The 9686-nt window shown below is 38.2% G+C and overlaps 1 protein-coding gene across 1 annotated transcript; it reads right to left on the bottom strand.

Moving 5' to 3' along the window:
- Positions 1-2032: 2032 nt before the first annotated feature.
- Positions 2033-3068, bottom strand: LOC136167612 (olfactory receptor 2V1-like). Its single transcript, XM_065935116.1, has one exon. The coding sequence runs from the start codon at positions 2951-2953 to the stop codon at positions 2033-2035; it is 921 nt and encodes a 306-aa protein (XP_065791188.1). The 5' UTR covers positions 2954-3068.
- Between the last annotated feature and the right edge of the window lie 6618 nt (positions 3069-9686).

Raw genomic sequence — 9686 nt, forward strand, 5'->3', positions numbered from 1 at the left:
GTGGGTTTTATCCATGTATCCTCAGGATATTTATGGTTTGCAGTTAGTTCTTGTTTCCTACATTAGACTTGAGTTACACAGGTATCTTTGAACTCAAGTCATTGCACATTCTTATTTAAATTGCATTTCCTTTTCTTTCTAATTGACCTTATGGCTTTCTAAATAATTAAGGTTGAGATACTTTGGACTATTACACTTTTACATATTTAAATAAGTTAGTTGTATTCAAATGAACTACTTGATTGACTAAAAAATGAAAACATTTCATCTACTGGTTTGTGCTCAGTTGCTTTTAAATTATTATCATAATCTGTAATCTTGGCTCTCTTTATTCTATTCTTTGTTTGGTTGCAGTGTTACAGTTCAACTTGAGTATACTTAATTAAGGTTTTGCAAATGCAAAGTTTTGTGTATCAAGAGTGGTTTATATATGGTCATTTTGTGTGTGAATGGATACATGCATGTTTTTGAAGATGGAGAACACAGGCATATAACATTTCTGGATTTATGTCAAGGTGTGCTTCTTTAAGGGTTTGAATGAGACCTATATGTTTCTCAGAGGTATAACGTTCTATCGTTGATCTAATTTTCCAGTTTTCCAAAACTCCAATTTCTGTGGAGTTTTATCATCAGTTTCCTACTTCTACCACACTTGTGGAAGTTCACAGTTTCGAGATAGAAACTGAATATTGTAAAAATGTTTCAAAGCAGGGAAATACAAGTGAAACCACAAAAAATAGAAAGAGAAAAAAAACTGAGAAATTCCACTGTGATTCTAAAGCAATTCTAAAGATGATGCCAAAAGTACCTAAAATGGAGACCATTATTAAATATTTGTGGATGAATGGATAATTTGAAATGTAATACTTCTTAACATGCATCTGATTTATTTCAGTTCAGTTCAGTTCAGTCACTCAGTCGTGTCTGACTCTTTGTGACCCCATGAATCGCAGTACGCCAGGCCTCCCTGTCCATTACCAACTGCCGGAGTTTACTCAAATTCATGTCCATCAAGTCAGTGATGCCATCCAGCCATCTCATCCTCTGTCGTCCCCTTCTCCTCCTGCCCCCAATCCCTCCCAGCACCAGGGTCTTTTCCACTGAGTCAACTCTTAGCATGAGGTGGCCAAAGTATTGGAGTTTCAGCTTCAGCATCAGTCCTTCCAATGAATACCCAGGACTGATCTCATTTAGGATAGACTGGTTGGATCTCCTTGCAGTCCAAGGGACTCTCAAGAGTCTTCTCCAACACCATAGGTGAAAAGCATCAATTTTTCGGCACTCAGCTTTCTTCACAGTCCAACTCTCACATCCATACATGACCACTGGAAAAACCATAGCCTTGACTAGACAGACCTTTGTTGGCAAAGTAATGTCTCTGCTTTTTAATATACTGTCTAGGTTGGTCATAACTTTCCTTCCAAAGAGTAAGCGTCTTTTAATTTCATGGCTGCAATCACCATCTGCATTGATTTTGAAGCCCAAAAAAAATAAAGTCCAACACTGTTTCCACTGTTTCCCGATCTATTTCCCATGAAGTGATGGGACCAGATGCCATGATCTTAGTTTTCTGAATGTTGAGCTTTAAGCCAACTTTTTCACTCTCTTCTTTCACTTTCATCAAGAGGTTTTTTAGTTCCTCTTCACTTTCTGCCATAAGGGTGGTGTCATCTGCATATCTGAGGTTACTGATATTTCTCCTGGCAATCTTGATTCCAGCTTGTGCTTCCTCCAACCCAGCATTTCTCATGATGTACTCTGCATATAAGTTAAATAAGCAGGGCGACAATATATAGCCTTGACCTACTCCTTTTCCTATTTGGAACCAGTCTGTTGTCCCATGTCCAGTTCTAACTGTTGCTTCCTGACCTGCATATAGGTTTCTCAAGAGGCAGGTCAGGTGGTCTGGTATTCCCATCTCCTTCAGAATTTTCCACAGTTTATTGTGATCCACACAATCAAAGGCTTAGACTGTATTAAAGTTAGTGATTACAGTGGGCATATCTTCTTCTTTTAGTTTGACTCTGTATCATCAAGTTAGAAACTTCCTTAGGGCCCCCAACACTTCTTTGTTTCTAAGACTATAAATCAGAGGATTTAGCAACGGAGTGAGAATAGGGTCAAGCACAAAGAGGACTTGGTCCAGTCTGGGATTATGGTAGGAACTAGGCTTCATGTAGACCACCATGGCAGGGCCGTAATAGAGGCACACTACAGTCAAGTGGGAAAAGCAAGTGGCTAGAGCTTTGTCCCTTCCTTCTGGAGATTTCATGCGAAGGACAGCAAGGAATATGAGAGCATAAGAGGACGTGATGAGGGACAAGGGGATGAGGAGCACCACAATGCTTGTCACTACCACCGCCTTCTCATAGGCGGAGACATCATCACAGGCCAATTTTAGCATGGACATGATCTCACAGAGGAAATGGGGAATCTCTCTGGAACCACAGATGGGGAAATGCATGGCATAGGCTGTGTGTGCAAGTGATGTAAGGGCGCCCCCAGCCCAGGAGATGGCAGCCATCTGCAGACAGACTTTCTGACTCATGATGAGGGTGTATCTCAGAGGGTTGCAGATGGCCACATATCGGTCATAGGACATGAGGGTGATGAGGGTGCACTCAGCAATTCCTACAGTCAGGACGAAGAAGATCTGAGTCCCACAGGCCACTCGTGATATGTTTCTCTTCCCTGAGAAGAAGTCAGTTGCCATCTTGGGTACAATGCTAGAGATTAATGTCATGTCCATGAGAGCCAGTTGGCTGAGCAGGAAGTACATGGGTGTGTGGAGGTGAGAATCCACCCAGATTAGGAGGATTAGAATGGAGTTTGAAGTGAGAGCCATGGTGTAGATCAGGAGAATGGCACAGAGAAGGAAGTTGACATGATTCATATCAGGGAAGAGGCCCAGGAGGATTAAATCTGTATTTGAAGACTCATTTCTTTTGTCCATGTCTCTGCCTTGTTAGAATTAATCAACCCTGGGGGAAAGAGTTGTAGAACTCATGATTTACTGGATTCTGTCCTCCAAGATCTTTCCTTTTTAATCCTTATATAAAGCATCAACAGCCAGGATACTTATGCAGATAACAGCAATTTGACCAATATTTTGGTTAGGTAGGCTCTCTCAAGTCCCCACCTATTTCCTTTACTCATGGAACAAATTGCCACCACCTGGAATAATTAATGTTTAACCCACATCTAGTACATAGTAACTCAAATTCCAATACTACCATCTCCCCTCCTTCCCGCCTCCTTACTCAGAGATGCATTTCCCCTCTCCTGTTTATGCTGTCTCAGTCCCTGAGACATTTTATGACATTTTTCCACCCTCACTCAATCACTTGTTTTTCCATCCTACTATGTACCAGACACTATGCTAAGTCTTAGAGTGTAAAGATGAATAAAGTATAATCTCTGATGCCAAAGACCTTTAGCCTTATTGAAGAAGAAGACCAATGAAAGGTACATATGAAAAATAGATGAAAGATGTTATAACGAAAGAGTATAGATGATACACTGTACAATGGAGATGCAGATTGCTTCATTTTCAAAAGCTAGAGGAATTCTATGATGGCTAAGGGTAACCTCACACAGTCTTTGACCTGAACTATCAAATTTAAGACTTAGCATTCTGCAAAGGTAGGCATTTAGAAAGGAAGGCATTTGAAACCGTTTCAAATATTATTTAGCCCAGAAAAGTGACTCCTTCAAAGTCATATCACTACTTAACATTGAAGACAAATGACTAAAAATCATGTCCCAGCATTTTTCAGTTATAGGCCTCTTTCAAATCCTCATTAAGGATGTTAATTACATATAGTCTTGTATTGTTCTGTACTACATTTAATAGTATAATGCTAGCTCATGTAACAGATAATCTGCCAAATCTCAGTGGCTTATTAAGATAATAGAAGTGTATTTCTCATCAGATAAAGCCCCAAATAGACATTTTTGATAGGTAGATGGCTCTCCTCTGAGTGACATTTCACAGACCGAGGCTCATGCTCACCTGCTCCTGCTTTTATTGCTTACCACCTTCAATGTTAATTTCTAAGGTTGTTCTGCTCCTCTGTACCAAACAGGTAGCAGGCAATATGTGGAAAGGTTAATGGATCAAGCCTGAAACTACTGCCCTGCCTGAGCCTCCCATAATGTTTGGATCTAGTCACATTCCAAAGGAGGCTGGGAAGTGTTTCTAGCTTAGTGAATAGACAGAACAGGAATAGGTTTGGTAAACAGCTGCCAGTTCCTGTCACTTCTAAGTTACTTTGTGTTTGTACAAGGCCTATAAGCCGGTTCAAAGCAGGAATACTGACTGTATTACATTCCTTTGCCACTTTACTTGACCTGTTCTATCAGTGCTTATTGAATCTAGTCACTCAGGGGAGAAGTTCCTCATTCTCCTATCCATGATCCCAATTCTTGGCTCTTTCTTTTTTTGGAGCCTGTATTAGTAATTGCTAATTACTATTGCTGCATAATAATTATCCCAAGATAAAACAACAAAAATTTATTACCTTACAGTTCTTCCAATAAGAATCTGAGTAAAGTTTGGCTGATGTCTTGCCTAAAGATCTCTGACAAGACTATAATCAAAGTACTAGCTGGTGCTATAATCACATCTGAATTTTCCACTGGGGGAAGATCTGCTTCCAAGCCCACTCAGGTGTCATTGGCAGGGTTCAGTGCAGCCCTCCTGGGCTTTTGAGCCAATGGCCTCAAATCCTTGCTGGCTATTGACTGGGAGCCTCTCTCAGTTCCTTGCCTTTCCATGGGACAGCTCACATCATTGTAGTTTCCTTCAAGAAAGAGGGAAGGGAGAATGATAGTGAGAGCAGGATAGAAATCACAGTCTTTTTGTAACCTAATATCAGAAGTAATGAGTAAAAAGGCCCAGCCCTTTGTTAAAGACAGAATATATAAGGGTAGGAATATTGGCAGGCAAGGATCACTGGGGTTGAGGTTCAGTTCAGTTCAGCACCCAGTTGTGTCCAACTCTTTGCAACCCCATACATTGCACATGCCAGGCAGGATTGAGGTTACCTATATCAAAGATTCTTCAAGTTGATTGTATATTTGCAGAAGCTTTGACCTTTAAAGTTAAAATTTGTCTTAGAAAAATCCACTTCACTCTTATCCCCAGTAAAATTTTTGCCCCTGTTATTTTAGTGATGGATTTACAGTTCAGAAAGGGTTAAATGATTAGTTCCATATCGACCAGATAGTTAACCAGGAAGGAAGTGAAAAGTAAGTGTTAGCCTCTCAGTGTTAGTCTCACAGTCGTGACCTTTGTGACCTCATGGACTGCAGCCCACCAGGCTCCTCAGTCCATGGAGTTCTCTAGGCAAGAATACTGGAGTGGATAGCCATTCCCTTCTCCAGGGGATCTTCATGTCCCAGTGATCAAACCCAGATCTCCTGCCTTGCAGGAAGATTTTTTTACCATCTGAGCCACTAGGGAAGCCCAACAAGGAAAGAAATTTACCCAACTCTACTATTACTTTGATTTTCTTGACTATCAGGACTTGACCATAAATTATTTCATAAGCTATTCACACAACATTATAAAGCAATTTTTCTTCAATTAAAAAATTTAAAAAATAAAATGGACAACCAACAAGGACCTACTGTATAGCACATGGAACTCTGCTCAATGTTATGTGGCAGACTGGATGGGAGGGGAATTTGGAGGAAAATAGCTACGTGTATATGTATGGCTGAGTCCCTTTGCTGTCCATTTGAAACTATTGCAATATTGTTAATCAGCTATACTTCAATACAAAATAAAAAGATTTTTAATAAAGTTATCTACATTAGTTGTTTTACTTCTAGAACCCTTAAAGAACAACCAATGATGCTCTAGATCAGCATAAAATTCACTCTCATAGATAAGAATTGTGAAAAAGTGTTTAGAAAGCTCTGAAAAAACTAATTTTGACTTCCAAATTGTTAGTTTGTTATAGTTTGTGTGTGAATTTTTACCACTTAGAACATACCCTCATATTAATGTATTTCAATTTTATACGTTAAATGGAACACTGAGTTCCACAGGGAATAAATTTATAAATTTCATTTATGCATAAAACCTTTTTTTAAGTTTATTTTTTTTTTATTAAGGATAATTGCTTTATAGAATTTTGTTGTTTTCTGTTAAACCTCAACATAAATCAGCCATAGGTATACATATACCCCTTCCCTTTTGAAACTCCCTCCCATCTCTCTCTCCATCCGACCCTTCTAAGTTGATACAGAGCCCCTGTTTGAGTTTCCTGAGCCCACCCATTTAAAAGATAATCATATTTAACCCTTAAATCTGCAAATAGATGTGACAATATATTTTAGGTTATTTTCTATATCTTGTCAGGTTGACTGTTTTGATAACTGTTCTATTTTTAATTGTTAGGTAAATGAATCATTTTGGTTGGACCAAAGTGACAAGCAGAACTAGATTAGAAAAATCAGTCATTTTATGGTTGAATCTGCTACTTGATATAAACCTAGGTTATTAGGCATCATAGCCTGCTCTGTAACTTCTCTTTTTCTGGGTCTTAACCCTTATATAGTCACATGTGTAGATTCAGACCTTTGATTTCCACAGTTGGCAGCCCTGAGCAAAGTAGTAAACAAGTTAATTACTCCGGGTAGAATGTCCTTACCCTTAACATCTCCAGTGAGTTCACATGCCAGTGAATCCTTTGGTTGATGATATTACATGGGACATTCATCTCAAGATCCGTCCCATTTCCAATGTTGCCTTGTTGGTGAATTACTTTCTTTTTATCCTGGAAGGACTTATGCCCTCTTGTTCTGACACCCTTTCTCTGATTAAATATCTTTAGCAAAGGATCTGCTAAATGCATGCCCTATGATCTAACAGGCTGTCCTCTGTGAGAATGCACTGAGTTCCACAGGAAATAAATTCAAGAATCAAAGACACGGACATTTAAAGGAGTCATTCTGGCCTTAGGAACCAATTAGCAGAAATGCAGAGTGTAGGGACATTCCTAGCACCCTTTCATGCATGCATGCAATGGAATCAGCATCTCTTCTCTTCATCTATTTATTCTCCATTATCCACACACCTATTGACTTCAAGTCCACCTGCCACTTAAAGTCACACGCTTAGTCTCCAAAAAGCATCTCCATCTCCCTTTCTCTCATTCAAAATTTTACTCTTCTACTCACTATTCCTCTCTACTTTCTTTTTTTAGTTAACTGTCAACCTTAATTTTCTTTTCTATGCTTCCCTAGAGGATCACTCCTAAGGATCACACACTGTTTCTTCCGTTTCACCTTCCCTTTAAGAGCAAAATCAAATTCTAATTACTCTGATGGTTGCTGAAGGAGAGGAAATATAGTTTAGAAGAAAATATGTCCATGGTATACAGAGAGGGGCTTTGTTGTTTATTGGTTATTGACTAATCATGATGGATGGAACATTCTTTCCTTTATAGAATTTTACATGGTTAGAGGAACCCACAATTCACAGCTATTTCTGAGAAGATTTTCTTAAGTATTCCAAATTTTATCACTTCTGTGAAATTTCTTTAATATCACTTTCAAGTCAATAAGTAGGTAAAAGAAGACAGGTATTTTCTGGTTTAAAGGCAGTGTTTTAACAGGCAACTCACAAAATACATTTGTTGAGTCTATGTGGAACTTTGAATTTGTGAAATGGTTTATCAAAAGAATAAACTCTGAATCATTCGAGATGAAACTTCTTATGACATATGATAAATACAAGCAAGGTAAATGTTATGTCATGAAGTAGACCATTTTCCTTTGCTTCCTCACCATAATTTTCTAGTTGAATCCATAATTGCGCAGTTTGACAATGTATTTATTTCTTTGCTTTTGACCATTTTCCTGGGTTAATCCAGCCAAACAGATAGAACTATTTTTTGTTGTCATCCATACAGGAAAATCCAGAAATTGTTAGGCAGGTAGGTTTCTTATGCTCAGGAAGTTCCCCCGGATTTTTCATTTCAGCCAGTTATGGGAGCTGGGAACAGGAGTTCTCTGTTTCTCTGTAACATGAAGGACCATTCTCTGCCCTTTCTATGTCGTCCTTTCCCAAAGGACCTGGTACAAGCAGATTTCATGGATCTCTGTAGACACTTCTGTTGCCCTGGTGCCTGCTCTGGTCTCTGATCAGAATGAGCTATGCATGGGAGTGGTGGGAGGAGTGTGTTACTGAGATTTGCATGTTTCTGCTTTGAAGTTGAAATAGCAAGTTGTATCTGGAGTTTAGATTTGACATAAATAATTTTGCTTACCTTGCCTTATACAATTCTCAAGAGGACAGTGTGAGGTTGATGTGTTATCATCATAAATAAGGGAACTTGGCTTCCTTGTCAAATAACTGACTGTATGCATATGTTTAATTTTGGGCTCTTTATTTTGCTTTATGGTGTATATATCTACTTTAATATTAACATCATACCATTTTTATTTCTATAGCTATGAAGCATACTTTGAAATCAGGGAGGTGAACCATTTCTCAGAAACATTAGCTGTTCAGTGCCTTTTTGAAGATTATTTTTTCTATTTCTGTAAAAATTCTATTGAATGTTTTTTTCCTTTTCCAGTGCTTTATTGGAATATAGTTGCTTTATAATATTGTGTTAGTTTCTGCTGTACAACATTGTGAATTGGCCATATGCATACATATATTCCCTCCCTCTTGAGCCTCCTCCCATCCTCCCATTTCATCCTCTAGGTCATCACAGCGCACCAAGCTGAGCTCCCTGGGCTATTATCTATTTTACACAATGGTAGTGTATACATGTCAATGCTACTTTCTCAATTCTTCTCAGTTCTTCCTCAAGCCTCCCTCTTTCCTTCTCCCTCCATATCCACAAGTCTGTTCTCTCATCTGTGCCTCTATTCCTGCCCTGCAAGTGGGTTCATGAGTACCATTTTCTAGATTCAATATATAAACATTAATATATGATATTTACTTTTCTCTTTTTGACTTACTTCACACTGTATGACAGACTCTAGGTTCATTCATATCACTTTAACTGACAATTTCATTCCTTTTCATGGCTGAGTAATATTCCATTGTATATATATTATATATAACACATCTTCTTTATCCATTCATCTATTGCTAGACATCTAGATTTCTTCCATGTCCTGGCTGTTGTAAATAGTGCTGCAATGAGCATTTGGGTACATGTGTCTTTTTGAGTTATGATCTTCTTGAATGTATAGATGACTCTGGTACTCTGAATATTTTAATAACATTAATTTTTCTAACCCATGAGCACAAGATGTCTTTGCATTTGTTTGTGTCTTCTTCAGTTTCTTTTATCAAATTCTTGCCATTTTGGTTGTATAGATCATTCACATTTTGTTTAAATTTATTCCTAGTAGTATATTCTTTTGTGTTCTGTTGTGAATGGGATGGTCTTCCTTGTTTCTTTATCCAGTGCTTTACTGTTAGTGTTTATAAATATTAGCAACGAATTTCTGTCGGTTGATCTTGTATCTTGCAACTTTACTGAATTGTTAACTAATTACAAGAGTTTTTTGGTTAAGTCTAGGATTTTCAATGTATATCCTATCACTTGCAAATACTTCTGTCTTTCTGATTTGGATGACTTTTATTTCTTTATCTTTTGTAACTACTCTGGCTAGGACTTTCAGTACTATGTTGAATAAAATTGGTGAGATTAGGC

Source organism: Muntiacus reevesi, chromosome 1 (genome assembly GCF_963930625.1).
Source record: "Muntiacus reevesi chromosome 1, mMunRee1.1, whole genome shotgun sequence".
Lineage (NCBI taxonomy): Eukaryota > Metazoa > Chordata > Mammalia > Artiodactyla > Cervidae > Muntiacus > Muntiacus reevesi.

What these genes read in the sequence shown, in the direction of transcription:
- LOC136167612 (XM_065935116.1), bottom strand. Translation starts at nt 2,953, where the DNA reads ATGGACAAAAGAAATGAGTCTTCAAATACAGATTTAATCCTCCTGGGC.